This window comes from Buteo buteo, chromosome 1 (assembly GCF_964188355.1).
Source record: "Buteo buteo chromosome 1, bButBut1.hap1.1, whole genome shotgun sequence".
Lineage (NCBI taxonomy): Eukaryota > Metazoa > Chordata > Aves > Accipitriformes > Accipitridae > Buteo > Buteo buteo.
In genome coordinates, this window is record NC_134171.1 from 77,787,817 (window position 1) to 77,814,770 (window position 26,954).

General features: G+C 45.5%; 1 protein-coding gene across 1 annotated transcript in view; it reads right to left on the minus strand.

The window, feature by feature from the left end:
• The window catches only part of FAT4 (FAT atypical cadherin 4), a 149,739-nt gene extending 135,942 nt beyond the window's left edge, over positions 1–13,797 (minus strand). Inside the window, exon 1 of the mRNA XM_075036840.1 lies at positions 8,051–13,797. Coding sequence (XP_074892941.1) covers positions 8,051–13,336 — 5,286 coding nt within the window. The 5' untranslated portion in view covers positions 13,337–13,797. The remainder of the gene's footprint in view (positions 1–8,050) is intronic.
• Between the last annotated feature and the right edge of the window lie 13,157 nt (positions 13,798–26,954).

The following is a 26,954-nucleotide window of genomic DNA, read 5'->3' on the forward strand; positions in this document are numbered from 1 at the left end:
CCACGCTTCCCTCGCCTTTTACACACTTCTTTGCTTGTAATGGCAAGTTGGGGCTTGCCTCCTGCTTGGGAGCAGTCCGGATAGGTACCCCATGAGAACTGGAAACGGTACGGGCAGTTCCTACAGAGAAAACTACGGCATCGCTTGACCCAGTTTGGTTGTTTCCCCAAGTGCGTCCAACTGAGTTGGTGAAGAGAGAATTACTTTGACACGTGCACGTACACGCATATTTAGAAGAGCATAGCTAGCCACAAGGCTGGAAAAAGCGGATACGTGAAATCAAGAAAGTTACAGTTTTGTGTGAATGCTGATGATACTTCACTGGTCATATGGCAGATCTCAAAGCTAGTCCCATTTCTTTCACTTAAAGATCTGTGAGATTTTTCTTTGCGTTTCAGCTCTATTAGAGGATCCAGATCAACTTCACAGGGCTCTCAGGAGTTAGCTTCCCTCACGTGGCCACCGCAGGGAACCCAAACTTGGCCAGGGGATGCCACCTCCAGGCCACAGGGCAGAGAGAGGGAGAAGGTGATGCACTGCGAGGAGATGTTCTTCTCCAAAAGAAAGAGCCCCCAGAGCTCCTTCCATCTGTCTGAGCCTCAGAGGCTGCTCAATGTTTTCACCAGGAGCACGCCTTTCTGTCCGTTGAGCTGGATGTCTGGATGGCTGTGTTCAACATAGTAGAACCCTTACACACTATTTGAAGATCACTACGTCAATACGAGCAACAGCCTATTAACAGTGCGTATGTGCAAAGACTGCAGAATACAAAATGCTAAGGCAAACGCTTGTTTTCATTACTTTTTGCATAGCTGTTGGCACATAAATTACCACTTCATAATAGGCTCTTTGAAATTCTTTTGCATTAACTAATGTGACTACGTGTATTTTTACAGTGCAATCATAGCTATCAGTTTCCATCTGTTCTACTGTCCTTTTGGTGTGTTATTGCTCTGAGGAAGTAAACAAAAATAGATCACTACAAATGCAAACCTGGGTGGCAGTCTAGACTAAGGGTCTAATTAAAAAAAAAGATTTATTAGAATAGAGAGAAACATCACAGTAAGACAAAGACACAGTTTCCCTAACATATCTGGTATTATTCTTGGCAAAGTGAAGTAAGGCTATAAATTTACTGAAACAAATCAGTATGGTACTGATGTACCATACTGATCTGGCATCACTTTTCCTGACTACGAGACTATGTTAGGAAAACTCTTTATTTTACTTCAATTTTAGTCACCATAAATTTCTTTCCTAATTAGAACCCAAGAGTATTAGGGCTTGTCTACAGACAGGTTTTGCACAGACACAATTACACGGGTAAGAAACCAAACTGACTTAACGGTAACGCTCCTCCCTAGTCTAGACACAGTTAAAACAAACTATACCAGTAGAACTATGTCATGCTAAGGGGTTGCTTTGATATAAATTAAATGGGCACCTTGTTATTGGAGGGGTGGGAAGTGGTCCTTGGAGTGGTGGTTCAACAAAATCCAACCTCTGAAAAGACTCAGAAGAGACCACGGAAACGTCTGGAGCCTCCTTCTGTCAGTCAAAAGGGTACGAACATCCTCTGATGAGATGCAGTCTCAAGGTTCAAGATAGGCACAGGAAACGGGAAAAGGCTGTAGCAAAGATTTCAGGACCCACCGATGACGTAGTGTCACCCCAGTAAAGCTAGTGGTGAGAGCTAGAGACACCAAGAGGGCAAGCAGGCTTCGGTGACCAACTTCTGCAGTTCTCCTGATCGAACAGCCACCAATTGCTTCACCTAACACTAACACGCGGAAAGAAACCTGCACTCCAGCAGCTCTAGGGGGGTATCATTTTACATGGAAAAGGACTCACTTATTAACATCAATAGAACCCAAGAATCATTGAGAGATTTGTATGAAGAATTTAACACTTAGCAAAAATAAGCACATGAAAATTTCGCTCTGGTTTTTGGCTATTATTTCTAGTGTTTGCATTAGAGACGCATGAAAAATAATATTTTCCATAATAAAGAATGTTGTTTTTAAAGTCTAGTGATTTTTAACATAAAAATTATGAAGTGACCTCACATGCAAAAATGCCCAGAGGCTGCTAACATAGCAAAGAAATGAGAAATTCTAGATATTAAGAAAATGTAGCAAGGCCGAATCATTAGAGAAATTAGAGAGGATGAAAAAAAGGGACAACTTTGAACTGAAACCCAGAAATTGGTTTGGAACAGTTTTCAACATAAGGCACATTTGTCTCCCACTCTAGTTCAAGGAGAGCTTAGAGATCCTTTTTCAGATCAGTGCAAATGACAGCAATGACTTAAATAATTACATGTTTCTCAGAATCAGCAATATCAGCGCTAGGAAGAAAAAAAAACTGGCTTTGGAGCTGGGACAAGGCAGCAGATTTTCATTGTTTACTCAAACGTTTCATAAGTAGTTTCCTTTGTCAAGCTACAATTAATGTGCCATGTATCATTAAAGAATAAAATGATTTATAAATAGTATGAATACAAGGACTACCCCATTGTTCTTGTTTGTACTAGTAAATAAAAGACACGTCAGATAAGACTTCTCTGAAGTAGGTTTCAAATCCTCTTGCTCAATTTAAAGCCCTCCACCGCTAACCAGCTTGGTTAGAAAAGTAACACCTTCAACGTTTTGCCCCCCCACATCTCAGAGGGATGTTCGGTCTCGCCCCACATCCCTGAAGCGGTACCCAGCCCAAACAACACACGGGACGCATCGTGCTTCTATACTCTCCTGCAACGTATTCTGTCGTTCCTGCTTAGCAGCATCTTCCCTTTCTTGGTCCAGATTTCTGGAGCTCTGCGCCAGATACGCGCAACGGAGACGATGGGTTTTGAGTACCTCCATCTCACACCTAGGTCCAGCGAGGACCCGCGGGGTGCAGGAGTGACACGGAGCTAGCGAAGCCACAGGACCTAGGCTGGGCTGAGTCAAAAAAGCTCCACATAAACTAGTTACATCATGCGATCGCGGTTTTACGGCCACGGCTGCAGTTCACACTGAGTCATGGTGAAACGTACTGTGATTTTCTTTCCAGGAGGAGAGGGCCATTCGTTCTGCCTGTCTTCATTAATTTCCAGATCTTCACGATGCCAGCAGTAAGCATTGTCTAAAATCCCCATATCTTGCCTGATTAAAGAAAGAATGCTTTTTTCCTAGGCTATGGATTCGGGAGATAAAAGCCTTCCTCAGCCTGGAAGTCCAAGCTTCCCAACAGTACCTGTCATGAAATGTAGCACAAGAAGCAGCTACGAATGTACAAATGCAAAAGGAAAGCTCAGTGCCTAATGTTTCCCTGGCTGAAAATGAAGACAATCACCCCTCTTTTGAGAGCATGCTAACATTCGCAGGTAAAAAGTGCTACTAGGATCATTGCTCTGCCTCTCCAAGTATTTCCATTTTCAACTCAGTACTATCACTAAATCTCTCATTTGAAGTTTATACACTTTCCTCATTTGTACCCTTGTCTCCCTTCCTTGGAAACCATTTAAAGTATATGAAAGATGTTTAACCAAACAAGTAGTTCACCTCCCAAACTGTTACCCTCTCATTTGTCATACATGATACACATGTTAGCACCACTGGTCCCTGGCAAACCCACTACTCCTTTCAAGGAAGCCGTCCACTGAAGGGTTAAACATGCAAACTAGCGATCCTGTCTAATTCCGTTTAATCCCTAGTAACACAGCACAGAAGATGAGGTATTGTCCCTGGGTTCCTATTATTACTGCCAGCCGAGAAACGAGGTACAACATATGACCACCCAAAATATCCCAGAGCAGACGATCATTGCTTTGGGAGGCAGGATTCAATAAAGTCACATGGTTTTCAAGCGATGCCAATATGCATTAGTCATTCTATATTAAATATAAAATAATGATGGTGAAACCCCCAGCCCTGCCTGAAGAGGTTAAAAGAGAATTTACGCTGGAGAGCCAAGAGAAAGGAGCTAAGCAACTGCCGAGTTTTTTTCCTTCAGCAGAAACACATAAAAAGGCATAAAATGGCAAACAGAAGGGCTCCCTTCAGGACACCTACGTTATTTTTTTCTTATCTGAGAAGAACAGTGCAACACCTAATGATTAATACAAGAGGGGAAAAAAATAAGACTGATCACAGAACATGTTCACACAATGTCAAATCATCTGGTTTGTCACTGTAGATTACACAGAAATAGGCTAAAAGTCCAAAAGAATAAAAAACCCTTTCAAATCAGTAATAACTATCCAAAATTACACCCCTTAGCTGTAAAATATAATGGAACAAGCACTTGGATTTTCTTTGCAAATCTCAAAGTATTTGGTACTTTGAGCATAAAGCTTTAACCTCACAATTTGCACTTTTTCTGACCCCTCTCCCTCCTTTTTCCCTTCATGTATTAATAACAAGCACAGAAACATACACAAATATGAAACCTAGTGCTAAAACCCAAATAATTCACAAACTGTAAATAAACTGTTCTTTGTTTTCTAAACTCTTTGCTGTCGCTTTACCGAAAAGAGAACGTAACCCTTCAGTCTGAAGGCACATCAGCTGCTTTGGCTTCAGAAGGGGATTCACCACAGTTCTGCCGTGGCAGAGCTCTTCCCTCGGACCTTCTCGTCAGAAAGGGCTACCATACAACCCCGGTACCTATGCAATCAGTGGATCTACAGTCTGATCCTATAGGGCAAACCCCAGGGATGGATGAGAAAGACTGGAAAGAGTCTTTTTCAGTTGGAGCACCAAGTGGATCTTTTCAACAGAATTGATATTATTAAAAAAAAAAAAAAAGAAAAAAAAAGAAAAAAGTATAGTGACAGAACTGAGGAAAAAAAAAGTATCACACCATTTCTCAAGGACAAGGATTGATTCACTTCTAGAGTAAGTGGTTTCACGCAAGCCTGCTTTTCTTTTATACTGCCTGCTGGCTAGACAAAGCCTAGTCACTGTTTCGAAGCCGTAAATATCTCTATTTCACACCAGGTATCTGTCACCCAAAACCATTCCTAAAGTCTACATTAGGCAAAAGATCTATTAACTTTCTTGCTGCTGCTGCTCTCTTCATCAATCTCAGCCAGCAAGTTTAACAGTGAGTGGCTCTGAGTGCTCAGCGGTTCACTCGAATGCCACAGCGCAATTAAGATGATGTCTGGCATCAGGGCAGAAGGCATAGCAGGCAGTGAAGAATGCAGAAGTTGTTAAGCAGATCCTATTACTGTTTTACCCTTTTCTTTAACCACATTCAGAAACAAAACCCAATATACTCTTCAGAAGAGAAGGAAGAAAGAAAATACACAATACTCAAGCTTTTTCCTCACACACAAAAAACCCCCAAACAACAAAAAAAGCTCAAACCTAAACACAAACCCAAACAAAACGTATATCCAGCTTATCTGTTCAGAAAGCTATCAGGTGTAGTGGTACCAGACCTATTAGGCTCTGTCTGCATGTCTGCATCAATGCTTTACAACTTAATTCTCAAGGGGGAATCTAAAATCAGTCAGTCTTCATCTTGCCATGTATATACCAAAAAAAGTTGAAGACATCATGGGCAAAAGAACACTTTAGTTTTGTGGCTTTAGATATTCTACAGGTTCACGCACGTTCATTGTCCCTCGTCAGTGTCCTGGTTATACCACCACTCAAGCCATTATCTCAAAAACCAGGACTGGAATAAACATTAAACCTTCCAAATTACACCTTTGATGCAGAAAGACTTTAGCATGAGTGTGCTTTAAGGGGAGTTTCCAAAGGTAAGACACGATGTTCACGCACTTGGGTATTAGTTGTTTTTTTATGAGAGAAGATAGGCAGCAAACTCTAAGACCAAAATATGTGCACTGAATACATCAAACCAAAACCCCCAAAAGTTGCCATCCAAAAGCAACATGAAAAAAAGCTGCGCTGCTTATTCAGCACCCACTGACAGTCAGCTTGCACAAAGAATGTCACTGTAGTGGTTCTTGTTCAAGCCTGGGACAGCAAAAGCCATTCCAGAGAAATTCAATCAGTCAGGAGAAAGACTGCATATGGTTATGTTTTTTAAAGTTGATAGCTGATTATAATTTTCAATATATTTCTAGAGAAGCACAGTAAGCTAATTACGTTTGGGAGAAGAAGCATTTTAGAAGCTATAAAGATACAACCAGTAATATGAAATCCTAGCTCCCAACTATTGCTTTCAATGCTCTTTACAGAATAAAACATTTGTTTTTGATTTCAGGAGTGGTTTGTATTCAACAATGTAAAATTTGTTTAAAGTTTCAATGGTTGTTCTCTTCCCTGCTCACCAAATATTCTTATTAAAATACTTTCACAACATGTGAGACTATTGCAGCCATAGGGTCTCTCATGAGTCCTTCTCCAGTCAAGAAACTCTTTGGTCACGGAGGCAGAGTCAAAGTTGAAGGCTTGTGATCCAAATACCCACTGACAAAGGCTTAACCCTCAAAACAACTATCTGTCAAGACAAAATATGATGTAATAATAATAAAAGAAAAAAAAGGATAAAGGTTTAGGCTTTTACAAATTACTAGCAGGGGTACAAAGACTTGTATAACAGGAATCTTCTCATAAAAATAGCATGAATTATTTGAACCAGCAGCACTACTAGAACAGGTCATTTTCCAATACACTACTGCTCTTCAAAACATGATAATCAACAGCACCTAGCACACACACTAAGATGAGCTCTCTCATCCGTGCTAAGAAATCTTTGAGTTCGAACAGCGCTCAAACTCCCTGCCTAACAATTACTCTGTAAAGCATCAGTCACTGCCAGTACAGGAGAGCGAGGTTATACACCTATACAGATCAGACTTAAAATACAATGTAAAAAAAAAAAAAAAAAAAAGCAGCCATGAAGAGAAACAGCTACAGCTGCCAAGTAAAGAACTAGAAATACCACATCTGCTGAAATCAAAAAGAAAAAAACCCAAACCACCACAGTATCCTTGGTGGCTCAAAACTAAGACGTAACTCCCAGGAGGAAGCACAGCTGGGGGCAATGCCTGGGATGCATAGGGCTGTGCAATATTGAGGTAATACGTTCCGCTGGTGAGGGAAATGGTTGAACCGCCACACGCTACCAGCCAGCATCCTCTGCTGGTTGACCCACTCCCCAAACTGCCAGGGACTGCAAGTTAACTGGCTGATAGCGAAGCGCAGAAGATGGTCCAACTTAAAAGACGAGGCTCCCTTTCACACCAGGCTTCTCAGTGTGCCCGCAGAAGAGAGCAAGAACGGTGTAAACCATCAGCTCTGTGGGGCAATTACCAGACAGAGCAAATAAAACACTTGTACAGGTGATGTTTCAAACCCGCTTTCCACCATTTGGTCCTCAAGCTAGTCACGCAGAGAACATTTAAAGAGCCTTCAGTCAAGCCAAACAGCTTTGTGATAAGGAGAGTTGCCAGCTAAAACGTTCCGCTTTTACCGTCTGCCACATCCCAGAACAGAAACAAGACCATTTGCATACTCATCAGTGAGGGTAAAGTAGTAACCTAAATTGGAGATGCATGAGGAGACCTATCTGAGGGACTTTTAACCAGGCAGGGATGCCAAGCACATCCAGGACTTGAGACACTGGATGAGCTGTTCAGAGCAGTCCTCTGCTGGCCACTTCTCAGACAAATGCTGACATGATGACTGTAGCGAGAGAAGCTCAGCTGTAATTCACACAGGAACAGAAAGACTTAAAATAATTAACAACTGCTAAAATGAGAAGGCACGCGAAACTCCAAAATGCCCGCGATTAAAGCTTCTAGCACCTAAAGCATTTAGTACCTAAAGTTTATTTGACCAACATTGTGCCTACAGTAGCCAAATTCAAGAGCTATGCCCAAGCCTCTCTCAAATTTCTAGGGAGGCTGCTTTGAGGAAAACAGGTTGAGGTATACTAATTGAAAGGTTGTCTTTCACTAATGAATCAGCAGACATAGCTTTCGGGTCTTCTGCTGCACACTACCACCTGTAAAACAGCTAACTACAAATACACAAAACGGCTCATTCAGAAAGCAAACAGGTAAATAATTACTGAATAAAAGCTTTACCTCTGCTCGTTGCGTGCGGGGCAGAACAGACGACTTTTCAATGGCATAAACATCCACCAAGTAGAGACGCGCTCCTTGCTCCCTGTCCAAAATGGCAGCGGTCTGGATGACACCGGTATGGCGCCCGATGGTGAAGAGGCGCCCGAGACTCTTATCTTCGCACCGGACGGACACGATGTAATATTCCACCTGAGCCTCGGACCCCCGCGGACTCGCCGCTTCGATAGAGATCACATTTGTCCCAATAGGCTCACCTTCTTTTAAGATGGTTATGTATTTCGGCTGAGTGAAAACAGGCCCGTCAAGCCCTTGCAGAATTATAGTCATCTCGGTGGTGGATTTTCTCCTTTCAGGGCCAAGATCCGTGGCAGAAACTATCAGATTGTATATGAGCTGAGAAGGCACCAAAGCTGACGCTACTCTTAAATCCCCGCTATAGCGATCCACAATAAAGGTTTCGGTATCCCCGTTGACTATTTCATATTCCACTTCTCCATTGGCGCCCTCGTCAGGATCTGCAGCAATAATTGTCGTGAGGATCGAACCGATCACAACCGAGGGGTCGGCCGCGAGAGCGTTTTGCGATATGAACACGGGAACATTGTCATTTTGATCCGTCACCAAAATGGTCACATTCTTCAAAGCGAATCGCCTGGACTCCACAGGAACAGCCTGATCGGTGGCTTTCACTGTTAACTCAAAGAGGTTAGCAAACTCGCGATCTATTTCAGCATTGGTAAATATTGTCCCTCTCACTTCATCTATACGGAAATGATTACCCCTTGGCATCTGTTGAATGATCGCGTACGTTAGCTGCCCATTAATATCCGCATCCGGATCATGAGCAGTCACAGAAATGACAGGGCTACCAACAGGAACGTTCTCAACAATAGATTTAAAGATGTCCCCCGGAGGAAAATTAGGAGGGTTGTCATTGAAATCCCTAACATGTATTACCACCGACATTGTCGATGACCGCGGCGGCCTTCCTTGGTCTTTTGCTGTTATGTTCAGCTTATACAGAGATTGTGTCTCAAAGTCCAGTTTCTTTGCAAGAAAAATACTGCCGGTGTTGGGACTGATGCTAAAGGTCCCATGATTGTTTGTCCCCGTAATGCTATAGTGGAGGTCAGCATTGTCACCCGAATCGGAATCGGTGGCAGTGACAGATGACACAAGTTCACCGACTCTCATGTTCTCCAAGACATCCACTAACAAGGTTGATTTAGGGAAGGAAGGACTGTTGTCATTTTCATCCAATACATCAATGCTCAACATGCAAGTTGAGCTTAGGGAAACCGCTCCAGCGTCTACCGCTTGGATGACAAGCGAATACGACGCGGTAGCTTCGTGATCTAGTTTGCCTACTAAGGTTACTTGGCCCGTGCTACTATCTATTGCAAACTGTTTTTCTTCATTTCCCTTGATTACAGAGTAGTGAATCAACCCATTAACCCCTTCGTCAACATCTGAGGCGGAAACCCTCAGAACCTGCGTCAGATTTGCTGCCAGTTCCGATATAGTAGCCTGGTAGAGATCTTTCAAAAATTTGGGGGCATTATCATTGATGTCTTTCATGTAGATTTGTACAGTTGCCTGATCCTTTAGAGGCTTTGGCAACCCCTGATCTGTTGCTATTACCGTGAGACTAAATACTGCAGCCCCCCTTTGCCTCATAAGAGCTTCTCTGTCAAACTGATGAGTGCTTCTTATTTCCCCCGTCACCGTGTTCAGCTCAAAATCTGGCTGCATATGCTCAAACGAATACCTGACTTCACCATTTGGCCCAAAGTCTTTATCTACGGCATTTATTTTACCCACATACGATCCACCTCTCTGCTCCTCTTCAAAATAAAATACATAGTTGGTACTGTTGAACAGGGGCCTATTATCATTTACATCCTCCAGAATTACAGTAACGTTCACAGTAGCGTTGAGCGGCTCTACTGCTCTATCAGAGGCAACAACCAGTAAAACATATCTTTCCTGAAGTTCACGGTCCAGTTCGCTTTTTATATAGAGCTGGCCATCTGGGAATATGCCAAAGGCATCCCCAGTATTTCCTTCAATTATGCTATAAGCTATTTCGCCGTTCACTCCCGAGTCTTTGTCAGAAGCCTGCACCTTAAAGAACCTGGAATTCACAGGCTCTGACTCCAAAATAGTAATTTCATAGGAAAGCTGGTCGAACACAGGCGGGTTATCGTTTACGTCGTGGACGGAGACGGTCAGGATAAAGTTAGAGGACAGCTGCGGCACCCCCATATCCGAGGCCAGGATTTCAACCTGATAAGACCCAGCATTTATGTCAAGTGGCCCTATTAAGCTTATGGCACCTGTTTGCTCACTGATTGAAAACAGGCCCTTTGGGTTTTGCTTAAGGCTGTAAAGGACCACGCCGTTAACACCTTCGTCGGGATCAAGAGCTTTGGCCTGGAATATGGTATGCCCAGCTTTCCAATTTTCAACCACGTTTACGCTTTCCACCGCGTGAATAAAGTGCGGGGAGTTGTCATTTAAATCTTTGACAGTAATATTGACCATAGCATCTCCAGTTATCGCCCCACCGCTAGCAACCACCTTCAGCTGGTAAAATGCTTGCTCCTCCCTGTCGATAATACTGGCTGTGGTGATCTGCCCCGTCACTCTGTTGATGGCAAACGCGCCCCTTTGGTCACCCGTCGTAATAAGGTAACTGATGTTGGTGTTGAGGTCCATGGTGGAAGCAAAAACAGTGCCTACGTGGTAACCTAGGGCAACGTTTTCAAAGACAACGAAACTGTACGTGCCCTGGCTGAAAACAGGCGGATTGTCCTGGGTGTCCAAGACGGTGATGGTGACAATGGCTTGGTTCTGCGACTGAAGATGGCCGCCGTCGGTGGCCACGATCTGCAACTGGTAAGCAGTTTTCTCCTCCCTGTCGAGGGCTATTTTTGTGGTGATGACCCCCGTCTGGCCGTGGACCTGAAACCTGGAGGTGTCTCCAGCCGAGATGCTGTACTTGACCGTCCCGTTGGGTCCCAGATCAGGGTCCGTGGCAGACACCGTGGTCACGTAGGTTCCGGCTGGCTCATTCTCTTGGATATGGGCAAAATACTGAACGGGGTAAAACACGGGGCTATTGTCATTCACATCCAGGAGGCTGACATTAACTCGGGCTATCGAAGAAAGGGGAGGAGAGCCCAAGTCAGTGGCCAGGACCTGCAGGGAGAAGTGAGCCTGCTCCTCCCGGTCCAGCTGCGAGATGGTGCTGAGCTTGCCCGACACGGGATCCAAGCGAAAGATCCGGCGAGGGGTGACCGAGGAGGGGCCAACCGCTGCCAGCGCCGGCTCGGCTTCCTGCAGGGAGAAGCGGACAGTCCCGTTGTCCCCCAGGTCCCCATCCGTGGCGCTCAGGACCAGCAGCTCAGTTCCTGACGGGGAGTTTTCCGCCAGGGACACCTGGTAGCCCTCGGGTCGACTGAAGCGAGGTTTGTTGTCGTTGACATCCAGGATGGTCACCACCAGCTGCGCGTAGGAGAACTTGGGCTGCACCCCTTGGTCACGGGCACTGATGTTGAGCACCACCTGAGAAGCAGTCTCCCGGTCCAGCCCGCCGGAGACGGACGTGCCCGCGGCATGGCCGGCGCTGCCGCCCTCGGGGCCGGCCGTGGTGACCAGCCCGCTGTGCTCGCTGATGCGAAACCAGCCGAGCTCGTTGCCCGAGACGATGCTGTATTTGAGGTTGGCGTTGAGGCCCGAGTCACGGTCCGTGGCACTCAGGCCCCGCACGTAGCTGCCCAGGGGCACCTCCTCGCTGATGTTCACCCTGTAGACCGACTGCCCGAAGACGGGGGGGTGGTCGTTAATGTCGTTCACGAAGATCACCAGGCTAGCTACCGACGAGCGGCTCACAGGAGCCGCCCCCCCATCGGGGGAAAGAGCAGAAGTGGGGGAGCCCGGGGGGGGCGGCGGCGGGGCCCCGTAGTTATCCGCCACCGCCACCGTAAGGTTGTAGGCCGGGATGCGCTCCCGGTCCAAGGCGGCCGCCACCTTTATAAGGCTGAGGTTGGGTACCTTGCTGCTGTGCACCTCAAAGTGCCGCTGCTCGTTTCCCGCCAGGATCGACACGGAGATGTTCCCGTTGGCCGCGGGGGAGTCGGCGTCGCTCACCGTCAGCAGGGCCACCACCGTGCCGGGGGCCGCGTTCTCGTCCACGGAGGCGAAGCGGGAGGTGGCCGGGAAATAGCGGAACTTCACCCGGGGCTCGTTGTCGTTGACGTCGAGCAGGCGGATGAGGGCCTCGGCCCGGCCGCTCAGCGCCGGCACCCCTCGGTCCACGGCCTGCACCGTCAGCGAGTACTGCTGTCGCGTCTCGTAGTCCAAGCGCTCCCGGATGCGGATCACCCCGCTCTCGGGGTCCACCTCGAACGGGAGGCTGCCGGCCCCCTCCCCGCCGCCGCCGGCCCCGTCGCCTCCTTCCAGGCGGTAGCGGATGTCAGCGTTGGTGCCTTCGTCGGCGTCAGCCGCGGCCACCTGGAGAACGCTGGCCCCGACGGGCGCGTCCTCCGGCACTCGCGCCTGGTAAAGGGTCTGGCTGAAGACGGGCGGGTTGTCGTTGATGTCCTGGACGGTGACGTTGACCTGGAGGTACCCCCGCCGACGGGGCTCGCCCTTGTCCTCCACTTGCACCAGGAGCTGGTAGGTGGGGGTGGCCTCCCGGTCCAGCCCGCCCCGGGAGACCAGGTGCAAGAAAGCTCCTTCTCCGCTGGGGTTGAGGGTGATGTTGAGGCGGAAGCGCCCCTCCTCGTTGCCGGCCACGATGCGATAGGAGCCGTGGTCGACGCCGTTCGTGCCGCTGTCGGCGTCGGTGGCCGTGTCCAGGATGAGCTGGCGCCCGCTGCCCGTGTCCTCCTTGAAAGTCACCACGATGGAGGGGTCGGGGAAGACGGGCGCGTTGTCATTGAGGTCCAGCACCAGGACCCGCACCTCGCTGGGGTAGGTGGGCTGGCTGGAGAGGACCACCAGGTCCACCACGTCGCTGGCCAGGCTCTCGCGGTCGATGGTGGCCCGGGTGTGCAGGGCGCCCGAGCTGGCGTTGATGGAGAAGAGGGCGTGCTGCTCGCTCAGCCGGTAGCTGAAACCGGGCCGGGTGGCGATCGTGCCCACCCAGGTGCCGGCCGGCTGCTCCTCCAGCACCTGGAAAACCTGCCGGGGCTCCGCGGCGGCGCCCAGCGGCAGCAGCAGCGGCAGCAGCAGGGGCAGCAGCGCCGGCGGGGCCCCGCGGACGGCGGGGGGGCGGCCCATGGCGGCCCGGGGAAAGGGGAAGGGGACCGGGCCGGGGGGGTGGTGGGCAGCGCCGCCGCTCTCAGCGGCTCCCCCCGGGGGTCCGCCTGCCCCCGCAGCCGCCCCGACCGCTGCCGCTCAGCCTCCCTCCTCCTCCTCCTCCTCCTCTCCCTCCTCACCCGCGGGGGCTCCCCGCTCGCCCTGCCCCGCCGCGGACGGGAGCGGTGCCGCGCTCACGGGACGCTCCGCCGCCGCTGCTGCTGCCGCCGCCTCCGCCGCTCCTCCCGCCGCCTCCTCCTCCGCCGCCGCTCCGGGGCTGAGGGGCGGCCGGAGCCGCCTCGCCTCATCTCCCCTCAACAGCCGCCGGCCGCTACCGTTGGGGCTCCCGCGCTCCGCCGCTCCTCAGCGGCGGCCGCCGCCCCGCCACCATACCCGGCCGGGTTTGTAATCCACCGACCGCGGCGCTCGCCGCCGCCGCCGCCGCCGCCCGGCCCCAACTTTGCCCGGCGCTCATTGATCCCTTCCCTCTTGACGACCGCCGCCGGCTCCCCCCACGGCCTCCCATTGGCCGCCCCGCCCACCGCCGCCCCGCCCACCGCCCCGCCCACCGCCCCGCGCACCTGGGGGGGGGGGGGGGGGGGGAGCCCGCCCGCCCGCCCCGTCCCCTCCGCGGCGTGAGGTGAGGGCGGAGGGGGGGGGGGGGGATCGGCGCAGCCCCCCGCCCAAAGACGTCGGCTCTTGCGAACGGGAGGGCTGCTCCCCCGGCCAAAAAAACTTCCGAGCGGCCTGTCACGTCAGCGGTGAGCGCCGTGGTGGGCAGCCCCGGGGGTCCGGTTCGTCGTCGTCCCCCCCCCCTCCGGCCCCACGCCGCCGTTCTTCACGCGTGGGCCGGCAGCGCCCTCTGCTGCCCCGGTCAAACCGGGGCTGGGGGGGGACGGGGAGGCTCCACTGGTGGAGTGGGCGGCAAAAGTCTCCCTTTTAAATTGGTTAACCTTTAAATGTGAACGGGGCGGTCGAGCGAGCTGTAGGCAGCAATTAAGCTGACGGGGTAAATCCGGAGTGGCCCTGTAACCATTCCGCAGTAACGGAGTTGATTTATCCTCAGTCAACCCGGCCAGCGGATTTTCCAACAGGGAAAAGTAGGAAAAGAGAGGAGCGAGGTGGAAAGAAACGAGGGGAGCCTGTGAGTAACACGGAGTCGGAAGAAGCGGGAGGGTAAGGTGTCAAAGGCGGTTTGTTCCCCCCTGTTCCCCTGGATATGATGAAAAAAAAGGGAGAAAAAAATCCCTGGATATGATGAAAAAAAAGGGAGAAAAAAATCCCTGGATATGATGAAAAAAAAGGGAGAAAAAAAATCCCTAGATATGATGGAAAAAAAGGGAGAAAAAAAATCCCTGGATATGATGAAAAAAAGGGAGAAAAAAATCCCTGGATATGATGAAAAAAAGGGAGAAAAAAATCCCTGGATATGATGGAAAAAAAGGGAGAAAAAATAATCCCTAGATATGATGAAAAAAAAGGGAGAAAAAAATCCCTGGATATGATGAAAAAAAGGAGAAAAAAAAATCCCTGGATATGATGAAAAAAAGGGAGAAAAAAATCCCTGGATATGCTGAAAAAAGGGAGAAAAAAAATAAACATTAGCAGGAACCTTTATTGGAAGTGGTTAGTAAGGAAGAAGTAGCAGTACCCATCCCTGGATGGCTTGTCATCCATCACAAAGAGATAATTCAGGGAACCAACTCCTGCAAATCCCCGTTCCCTTTAGGCAACGGAGCCTCAGGCCCACGGCCAGCCCCAAGCCCGTGGGCACCGTGGCCAGCCGGGAGGGCCGGCACGGTTGGGAATCCCGGTGCCCACCGCTTTTCCCTGCATGGCCAGCACTGTTATTGCGGGGGACCTTTCCTCTCGGACGCGGCCGTCCTCAGCCTGTGTTTAGTTTTGTGCTTTTTAGTATCTTCTGTGGACTTGGGGAAGGACTTTTGTGCCTGGGAGTGCACTGATTTTTCTAGCTGCACTGGTTGGTTCAGTAGGAGACGATAGCCAGTTTATCTACAAACTATTCTTAGTGGTAACACCTCTTTCCATCTTGCAAGGAGCTGGACAGTAAACCAACGCGACAGCAAAGGAGGGATCATCGGTCCTGTCTGCCTGCATCGCATAACGCTGTTAAGGTCTGCACCAGTTCTTTGATATTTAACTCCATCTACAGGCGTGCAGCGACCCTTGCCTGCAGTGAGCAATTCACCGGGTCTTCTCGAAAGGCAGCCCTGCCTATCTAGGTGGCTTCTTTATTCGTGTTATAGGAAATGCCCCCGGTTCAGATGAGGTGTTTAGAATCAGCAGAAAACAACAGTAATACCTTCTTCGCAAAGAAAAAAAGATTATACAGGGTAGGGGAGGGAGGATTACCAACATAAGTTAACATCAGCCTTAGCTGGAATAACTCTTCAAGCATTCACCGTGGCATAATCACTAAAGTTTTTTCTTGCTACATGGGATTTTTCATATCTGCCAGCTAAATTTGAGCTCCAAGTCAAAAATGCAGCACTGAAAACATGGTGGGCATTCTAACACCCCCGGACCATTCACTAATGAATAGGTCAGAATGAATCATTAACCAAGTATTTTATGTATGGAACAGACACAATCTTGTTCTAATGTTGTTCGAGCTTTTCTGTGGCCACAGTTTACACTTTCCTCTGGGCTTTTCTCTCAAACGTCAAAACTAAAAATGCTGCTACAAAAGTGCGCAAATTCAAAAAGGCCAATGTTGAATTTTCGTATAAATGCTGTACATCTGAGGTAAGCAAATTGCATAAAATTCTGGAAATGAGAATTTCTAGAAAACAGGAGAATACCTAGACAACAGGTTTTAAAGCACCAGGTTTATGCTATTCTAGACATTCGTAAATAATGCCTGTCAATATCAGATACCAGAATTGATATAACACAAGGGGCATGTATCATAACACAAATGATACATTGCAAAATTTTGCAACTCACATATGACAATAAATCAGACAATATCTATGTGTTGATTTACAGGCCTTGTAATTTAATATTTGGAATTACGTCACTGATCTAATACGATGACTGTAAATATAAGCAGGTTGTTTCAGAGACAGAATTTGCCTAAGCCTTTTGTACTCTGATTCGGATGTGACTGTCACACACCCTGCGTTATTTCTACATATCAGTGGTAAAAAGACAGGCTGGGACAGAATTAAAATTAAAAAAAAAAAAGGTAATAAGGAAAGCTTGTTTGCCAGCCACAGGGTCACAGCCAGCAGCTCCCCTGAGTCCAGGTCTTGCTGAGCAGCCCAGGTGAGAACAGTGCCGGCTGCAGCAAGGACTCCCCATCTTGCCTTGGGAAAGAGTAGTCACGAGGAACTTGGTGGGCTAGGAAGCAGGAGAGAAATCATTCATCCCCCCCAGCAGAGTTTGGACCTGTTATTCAGACTGTAACTAAAACAAACCTAAGATTTTGTTGGCATAGGAAAGCTGCTAAAGAACTAAAGCTTGTGGAAACCATGACCACCACCAGTGGAAGTGCTACCTGAGTTGCTTCAAAAAAAGCTAAAGCTCTGGGTACTTTAAGAAAGCTTTTTTTGCCCAACATGAGGGTAAGGAAGAGAGAGAAGGGGGAGGGGAAAAAAAAAAAAAAAAGAAAAGAGAGGTCTTAAAACTCAGGGAAACTCCCCAAGTTCTTCCCTGAAGCCCACTTTACATGTAGATCTGTTTCCTCTCTGCAATTCTTAAAGCCTGTGAGTAAACCATGACAGAGAGACATCCTAAGCCAACTTCCACTTCACATCGCATTAGCCGAAGCCCGGAGCAGCTCTGCTTGTGTCAGTGGAATTGCTCTGGTGGTACATCAGCATAAGCGTGGGTAGAGTTTTGACCCCTTTTAGATTAACACAAATAAATTTAGACACAGTTAAGGCTGCACTAGGAAGTGTTCGGTCACTCATAAGAATGGAAATAAAGCGAAGAAAAGGTCATTTTGCACTTTTCGTCTTGCCTACAGCTCTGTTGATAACGCAGCCCAACACTTCATCAGGCTTTCACCTCCAGATACAGAAAAAGCAATCTAATCCCAACACCGTCCAGCTCATACTCCACTGCGAAGTCTTAATAGCGACCTCACAGTGTCCAGTGTCAACAGATCGACACGTTTGGCTGTCACGTGTAATGTGTTTCCAACGCTGTTTTGCCTAAAGTGGCCAATGACGCTGCTGAAATGTTGTGCTGGAAGGCACGGAAAGCAGAGAAGCAAGTGGAAGGCTGATGAATGAAATGAAAAGCATCATAGGGAAGAAAGTTAGTTTTTAAGTACATTTTCTTCCTATGTAAACTAAATGAAAATTGGATCCGTACCTGTTATCTCACACAGTCCTCAGAGGTCTCGGGCTTATAATCAGATATTAAGACAGGCAGAGAATTTTATTCTGCAGCCAGAATAGGAACCGGTTACAAGTTCAGCAGATCTGGTGGGTAAGTTTGTGTTTTGTATTTGATGAGCTGAGGGCAGGACCACAAAAGCCCTGTTTGATGCACCACACTCCCGAGTAATGCGGGACTTGGCATCGGGCATTTTCACTATTCCTTGCAGGCAGCTGGAAACTTGCCCACACTTACATCATTACGGTCTACGGCTGGACTCAAGGATCTTAAATGTTTTTTCCAACCTAAATGGTTCTACGATTCTATGATCACCTACGGACCTCAGCTATATTTATGGTAGGAGACAGAGTCCTTTTAGGATGGACTTGATCATTTCATCTGCCTAATGGCATTCCTGCAAGGGCGCCTGGTGGAGTGGGAAGCCATTCAGAAGACCTCCTAGGTCTTCCTAGGAAGTAGTTTCTAGATTCACTAGGGTGATATATAAAGGAAATGTCACCACATGGCTCCGGGAAGAAATTCCTGTACTCCTATGTGGAGCAGTCGAATCCATTTATTTCTCATCAGCACTGGGCTGGGGAGCTTTGTAGTCAGGAAATTAGGCAGATATCTTTTTAAAATCTTAGTGTGTCCCAGCAATACACCAACAGCTACCCTCTTGGTGTAAGATGCACTCCTTGTTCCTATACATGCAACTTTATGCTGTATTAAAATGCATTTTGGTTTGAGCTCAGCTTCCCAGTAGGTAAAGATAACCAATAATGCAGCTTGTCTGGGGACATTACCACTCATTTTTATGTTTTCATTCCAAGATGCTCTGAATAACTGACTTTATCGTTTCGCTACACCACACAGTTTGCCATCAGCTGATGTTTAGATCAGAATTAATTTTATTTCCTTCTAGACCATTGATAAATATCTGGAATGGTATTTGACCAAGACTATGTGGTTCCTGGCAGAGCCACTGAAAACACCTTAACAGAATGAGGATAACTCATTAATGCATTTTTTTAGGTCTATCAGTCCCCCTGTGTTAGTGTATTGAACACAGACTGCTCTCTGAGCAGGGATATTTTATCAGGATTCGTATGGGATTAAGTTAAATATTTGAAAGAATCCTAGTATCACTACTTACAAAACCAGTATCAAACCTGATTTTGTTAGATTTTGTTTGTTTGTTTCTGAGATAAATCCTATTTTTAAATATGTTAGAAACCAGCTTGGCATTCATTGCTTTAATTCTGTGCTTGCACACCACAGGAGCCTTGTGCAATTGTATAATAGACAACAGACTATCCAGTTTGTCCTCTCCAGCCTGTGTAAATGTATAGTATTAATATTTGACTGTCTTTTAGTATTTCATAGATATATTCAAGGATTTGTTTAAAATGAGCATTCCAGGTCCTGGAAGCCAAGAATTACTCTAATGTTTTTCTTCCTCCCCCCTCCCCCCTTTTTTTTTTAATTTTTTTAAATGCACAGAATCCAGAATAGCTGCTTTGCTGACATTATTGTACCCAGCCATCACATACCAGGAAAAGAGACAAATTATACAGTAAGTCCACAGCAGCTGCCAAGAATGGAGGAGATCTTTCAGACCATGGAAAGCAGTTAACGAAAATATTTGTTTTCCTGGCAGAATTATACCTCAGTCAAAATCTAAAGCACATACTTATATCAACATATTTCGGTCATTTCTTCAAGCCATGCTGCCTTATAGTCTTAAAGTAGAAAGTCAATAAGCCTAATTTTATGATCTCAAAATATGATATAGGTGTCTAAACGAGCACTTGATACTGAGGTTAGGATTTAGGTTGCATTTGTAGGAGTCCATGCCTGAGGTCAATTGTCTATGCTCCTTTTATTTAGGGGAATTAACTTTGGTTTTAGTTGTCAGTTTTGGGGAGGGAATGATTTCAGGCAGAACGGGGTAGGTTACCCAATACGTAGCTCACTGGGGTTTCATGTGTTCTGTAAAGCTGTATCATTTTACAGCAGCCAAGATGAGAGCTACAGTTCTTGACTTGTACAGTAAATATCGCTTTTTGCTCTATTTCTCTCTTTTTGTCTGTTTGAAGAAAACAAATGTTTTCCTCATCAGTGGTCTAGTGTGATTTTTTTTCCAGGAGCTTTTACCACAGGACCAGTCTTGTCATTACTGGCATACAGCAACATTTCATAATTCTTTATTTGTTGTCAAAGCCTCTATTCTAGATCTCGATGCCAGTCCAAGCCAGCTTGGATTATTGTCCTATACAACCCCTCAGAGGTGACATCTCTATGTTCTGGCCAGACTTTATTGGCAGTGCTATGATAACCAAATTGCTTGAGAATTGTGAACATCCTCAAAGCAGCCCAAGAGATCAGGCTTCAGGCTGGCTTATCACAGGCATATATTGGAATCTGCTTTCCCCCCAGAAGTGTTATTTCAGGCCCTAGACTAGCACAGTAATCAGCAATTCTAGGTCTTATAACAAAATTGTGAATTTCCCCCTACAAAACTTGATGGCAAAGGTGGGTTTTAATTGTATTCTGTTAAATATACAGATGCAAAGATAAGGGCTTCTCACTTTTCTTACCAGCTTCTCATTCAGTTTCTTTATTTCCTAGAATATTTTCCTAGCTTTTTACCTGAAAATGGGTTTACCTGTCTTACTCCTCTGCCTCATCTGAGACATTTCTTTCTTAAGAGTGTGCAGCGCCTGTTTGATGAATGGGTAAACTTAATCCTCTCTGGTTCTTTTACCAAGCTTTTCCTCCATTGGTTTCTTTTACTAACTGCATTCAAATTTGTAACACTACTTTATATTTCAGTTAGGGGCTGATACAGTGGAAAACACCTTTGCTCCATTGCTTTCTCTTTCAATGTTATAGGAATGAAATATTTTAATATTTTTCTCAGGATGCAGTTTAGCAGTCATTGAGGCAGAAAAATGTCAATTTAAATCAATAGGTATTCAACCCAACCTTTTCATTGTTATTCTGCATAAAAACAGAGGTCTGAGTACAGGTGGCCAACTGTAGAGTGACAGGCGAGTTAGAAATAACAGAAGCCAGCCTGTAGCCAAGCAAGCAAGGCAGTGGTATAACTGCAGATAATTTAAGCCTCCTGACAAGACAGTTGCTTTTCCACAATTGCCTTTCACAGGGACTTTCAGGAGTCGCTCATGGATATCCCAAGGTCCACGTGTCATCAGCTGAAAGACGTCTTTTAAAATCTGTAAATGTGAAGTTGGACAATTGCTACTATTTCTGGAAAAGAGAGGGAGAGTTGGCTCCCTGGGACTCACATCATCATAATCAGCTCTGCCCAGGACCTTTTGATAAACACTGTCATGGGGCTCACAGCTATGACCTCAATGCAGAAAATCTTTCTGGAAATTGATACGATATGGGAAATCCTATCTGCAGACATGGGCAACGTTCTTATTTTCAACATGCACACCCACTTGTCACTGGTTACAGAAACAGCTGGCAGAAATCAGCTATTTCTTCCTTCCCTTGCTGTGGCTGTGCCCTTGCCTCTTACCAAGGCTGCCAGGGAGCTTGCTATGGCTCACATGTCACTGTAAGCAGAGTGCGTCAATTAAAAAAAAAGCAAAATAGATATTACATCATGGAGCCCTGTTATTTATACACCATGTTTAGTCCTCATAACGTTCAAGTTTTACTTGCTCTGACACTAAAGAATTTAGATGGGGATAGTTGTAACATGTTACTGAGGATCGTGTCATCCCAGATAGGGACAGCAGTGTCAGCTCTTTTGGGTTTGATTCAATTCTCAGTTGCTTTCCCAGTCACACTAATGAGAGCTGAATTGGTCTTTTGATATTTAGCACTTAATAGACTTGCTGTGCTTGGAAAAAAAACATTTTAATGTTTTTCCAGCCATGTTTTATAGCCTAGGAATATACTGGTCTGAACTTAGTTTTATTTTTCAACACCTGTCTGCAACAGTATGTTTTCTTTTTCCTTTAACAGCTAGAGTACTCAGCAGTGCTCTTAACTGTATATCGTGGCTGTGGCATTTTTGTTTTTAAATTAAGGGGGGGGTTAATAGCACATGGCCCAGCTGTTGGTGAAACCCTGCTGAAGTCAGCAGCTGCCACATTTTTAAAGGTTTTTAAAAACATCCCCTACAATTCAAGTGTTGAATTCAGCATTATCCCACTCAAAGTCAGATTCCCATCAAACGATCAGAAGATTCCCATCAGATTCTCATCACTTCTGAACATTAAAAAAAAGAAAAAGAAAAAAGCAACAAAAAACACCACACAAAAAGCCCTAAACAAATAGAAATCCTGCAGTTCCCAGACAAAACCGTACTGGAACTCTGGCACTTAAGGACACTTTAACTGGCCAGCAGAAAGAAAGGGGTTTTGAAAGCAATTGCTAATGTTTCTTTTTTGTTAGCTTCTTTCTTTTAAATTTTGTTGTTCTGATTTCCTTGTCACAAGATTTAAAAGCGTAAATAGCAACAGAAGGTTTGCATTATCCTCTTTTCTATTTTCACTGTAAAACTTCCACAGATCAAGTTAGAAGTTTGTAAAATAACTGGAAAATACTGGACTAAGTGGGATGTATATATATCATTATGGCTTGGAAAGTCACAAATGGAAAGTGCAAATTACAGAAAAGCTTTAATAGTCTTCTGTTCATAGTGTGCCAGCTAGTCATAAAAAAATAGCAATGCTTTCAGCAGTTTTAGACTGACAAACTTACTAAAGATGATTTCGATACTGAAACTGTAATTTCCTGGGAACCCACAAGATGGTATAGTTCAGCTGAGAAGTAGCACGATCTACACTGAGTTAACGATTGCCTGGGCCACGAACATATACCATTGTTAACGAATTACCAATTAATTTTGCTAGTGTTCCAGAAGCTCAAGTTCAACCTTTTCTTTCATAATCTGTGTAAACATTAGGAAAGCTTTTCATTGCTTGCTTAGCCTTTGTTATCTATTTGAAAAAAAGTGAGTGAATGCATCTCATTACTCCTTCCAGCATCTGTATACCATACTCTTTGGATGGCATTCTCTCATCTGACATGTTTAGTAATGGGATGCAACTACTGACAGTGAGACATTGAGAAAACAGACTATTTGTCTTGAATCCAGTAGATCTGTAATACAGCTTAGGACATTGGTTACTGTGAAGCTGCTGGGCTTTTACTCAGTCTTCATTAAAACCCAAACCTGCCTCTAAATCAGAAATACAGTCTATTATCCAGTAAAACAGCTCTGCAAATCTACAAATTTAAAAGTTAAATCCATCCTTTGGAGTCCAACAGCTTTCCTGATAGTCTTCCTGATGCAAAGTAGTGCTTTACTGACTCTTGTCATGATGCCATTTGTTCAAGGAAGAGAAATAGAAGTACCCACAATGTTTCAAATGCAGTGTTTGAAGCAGCAAAGCCACTAATATCAAAACAACTTGGAGCTCAGAAGAATAAAAACTTGGCATAAATTTGGCCCTCAATGGCAGCTATTTCAGCATGGGTGCAATTAGAGGATAAAGCAGAAAAGCTAGGAAAAAGCCTGGTTAGAAAAATTGTTGACATACATTACCATAATTTATATGTTTTCAAGGGCTGCCTCCACCAGTCATTGCACTGCTGATCTGCAGAGCTGAAAGCATCATCCAAAAGCAGCTCCCGCTTCCTAGCATCCTGCAATACTCTGGTCAGATGCTGTAGGGGGGGAAAAACCCCCATAAAAGCCTTAGAACAACCTAAACCTCCACCCTTTCTACAGAGCTTTACTTACAGCTGCTTATAAACCCAAATAAATGAGCTCATATTGAGCTGTTGATGCAGTGGCAGCTAACAAGGCTCAGCCCCTGCTGATTCCCTCCTCAGACTCATCATTGGGAGACTTCGTTGCTCAACCCAAGTTGCTAATAGGTAATAATCTGTGAAAAAAACAGCAGGAACTAAATTTAAGGAGGAGACAGCACATGCATAACATTCAGAAATGTGTACTCTCTATAGGGGAAGAAAAAAACCACACCTCCCTCAATTTTTTAAAAAAATACCTTAGAAAAACTGTGAAGCATTCAAGCGCAAACAGCATGCAGGCTCTGTACTGAGTTGTGTGTGAGATGTAAATGGTGTGCAGGCCTTATCCTACATCACCTTAAAGCAAATTCCTGTATTTTGTGCTCGATAAAAAAAATAAAGGTCTCAGAATTGAATCAGGCTTAGAATAACACAGAACAAGACTTTTATGTCTTTATTTCTAGTATCACACGGTGATTTACTATGAAGGCTTTTTGATACTGAAAGGAAAAACCTTGGAGCCTTCAGGCTGTACAGAAGGCGAAATACATCATGTTTTATGTTAATTAAACGTTTCATCTTTCACTGATTAAGTAAGGTAGAATTTTATTTTTAGAAAAAATGCCAGTAATATTAAAATTCTAACATATTATGAAGGGACCCTAAGGGTAAGGCATGGTCACTTTATATCACTCCTTAATGTCATCCTAAAAAGTACCTTCGTTACTCTAAGGTAAAAAAAAAATAATATAACAAACTAAGTGCTGAATGGGGATTATAAACAGAAGCTGGAACTCACAGCAGGTGACAATAAATGAGGAACCTGGGGCTGGAGAAGCAGCTGTAACGCCTCGGTGGCACCCCCCAATTTCGCCTCCCCGCGGACAGGGCAGCAGCGGGAAGGGGATCGCTGGCGATGCCGCCGGCAGAGCCACTCTGGGTTGGTGTGCCAGCCTCTCCCCAGGGAAAAAACAGTGCAGGATTTCGGGAGCAATGCTTTGACCTCTGTAACAGAGCTTTTGGAGCGAGAGAATATATATATCTGCTGGGGATACCAGGGCAGTTCACATCCCTGAAACAATAGTGGGCTTCCTGAGGAAGAACCGCCCGACAGCCTTTGCACTCGCATTTTCAAGGTTAGCTTCACCAAAAAGAAAAAGGTAAGAAACGTTTCCTTCAAAGGGTAGCTGAGTCCCCAGCAAAGGGTGGTCGAGAGCCGCTTTCCCCTGCAACCCCTGCCCTGGTCACAACAGACACCTTACTGCGTCTTAAACACCAATAGCCGTGCCTGGGAACAGTCCTCTGAGAAGAGATAACTAAACTCTGATTAGCAGATACTGCTCAAACCTTTCGGTGCAGAACTGCCCCTTGAAGCGTAAGAGGAATTTGGTAATACCAAGATGACGGAGTAACCCGTGTTTGGGCAAAATAAGAGCTTTCTCTTGAAATTTGTTCAAGATGTTCATATACATATCTGGATACGCACATAAGCACTCCAATAAACACAATATAACATGAACTTCAATGGAAAGTTAGCCTTACCATTACTTAATGTACTTGGGGCTAGTCTTGCCTTAACTTACAGGACTTCAAACTGAGAAGTTGCTTTTCATTAAATCATATCTGTTCAGTTGTACAGGCAAAATTATGCAAATAATTCATCAGAAACTGCTTACCCCTCCTTCTGAGTGACTGATCTGGGGCATATAAAGCCTATCCAATACATTTACAACATTATTTACTTGATTGACTTGGACCTGACTAACTAACCCTCTCACGAGTTCCATACCAACTCATTTCGATGTGTGATGTAAGATTGAGTATGAGACAGAAATGTATTTCATAGGGAGGTTAATGATGTACACGAAGAAAGCAAGCTTTATTAAATATCTTAAGTAGAATCAGCAGATAGTACTCCTCAGAGAAAAAATATCTAGGGGTTGTTGGTAACTACAACACTGATTATAAAGTATTTCTTTTTTTCCTACCAAATTCTATAAAATTGCTAACTTTTTTCATAGTTTGGAAATGTGCATCATTATTAAAAAAAATTAAAAAATCAAAGGAAGATAAAAAATAGATTGCATAGGAAAGTTACAGTGGGTCTACCAAATTAGAAATTAAGTCCAATAATATACAGAAATTGGCATCAAGTAAGTTTTTACGTGAAAACATAAAGGCAAGTTGGTCATTAAGTTCACAGCAGTATTTGCTGCAATTAAGGCTTTCCTTTAAAACATTGGGTTTGAGTATAATCTTTGCCATTGAAATGTCAGAAAGAAATAAAGAAATTTGACATGCAGAATGAGGCCCCCCCCTTCATCAAATTTTGCTGTTCTACCGAAAGAGCCGTATCAGCCAAATAGTACTGACACTCGGTGTGGTGGTGTTGGCTAATTATAGGATGGATCGTCCGCTACTGAAGCAGCTTCTGCTTCCCACCTATTTAGATTTGAATTTCCTGGGAAATAAGGGCTTCTCCAGCATTGCATTCACTAGTGTTTATACTAAATCAGCTCCTTTGTCATGCTAGGTTTTTTTTTATCCAGGAATAAATTCTTGATTGTTATTGAGTGCAAAAACTAAGTGGATGTGGGTAATTTGCCCCAATTTTATTCATCACCGTGATTTTTGCTAGGATCCAGTGACCTTGCGTCCAGTGACAAGTATTAAGACTGACTCATTAACATGGAGGAAAAGCTATCAGTGGAGTCTTGAAATCCTCTGACTATTTGGCAGCTAAATCCGGGGCAGTGGCCACACTACCCAGGTAGTGACCAAGGCAGCTCAGACTCTCATTGTGACCTTCCTGGCTGAGATCAGACAACACACGTCACATTAATGGGATCTGAAAGCGCTGTCCATCACTGGGAAAGTGAATAAGCAGTGTGCATCCTCTGTAGGGTACCAGAGGGAACGAAGGGCTGAGAAGGCATCATCATCTGGAATCCAATGTTGCATGCGGAGCCAAGAAAATGTAAAGAAACCACGTAGATTTTGTGTCTGTGTCCTATTTATAAGCCACTTTTTCTCTCTACGTGTTGAATCCATAGCTGTAGCCTCCATCACAAAAGTCAGCAATGACCCTAGTTTGTTTCTTGCATTGAGGAGGACCCCAGCAGGCGTATTCCTTGTATGACACCAACTGGCAAAATGCCTAGCAAAGAGTCTTTAATTCTTATAAAACATAAAACGAGAATCTTTTGTTCTGCATCCCTTACATCACAGCTACGATCAAGCATAACCCGATTATGCTGAGGCTGATTTCATGCATTCAGGTACCTCTGTCTTAATGCGTTCCCCAGTGCCTGCTCTCCATCTGCACCCAGGCAGAGAAAGCACGTGTTCTTGCGTAGCTGTCAAATGCAGCAAGAAGTCGAAGCCTCCCCTCGGAGCACTCCCCTGAACAGAGAGCAAAGTCCACCCGATGCTCTTTGACGTCCCAGGTTTTGGG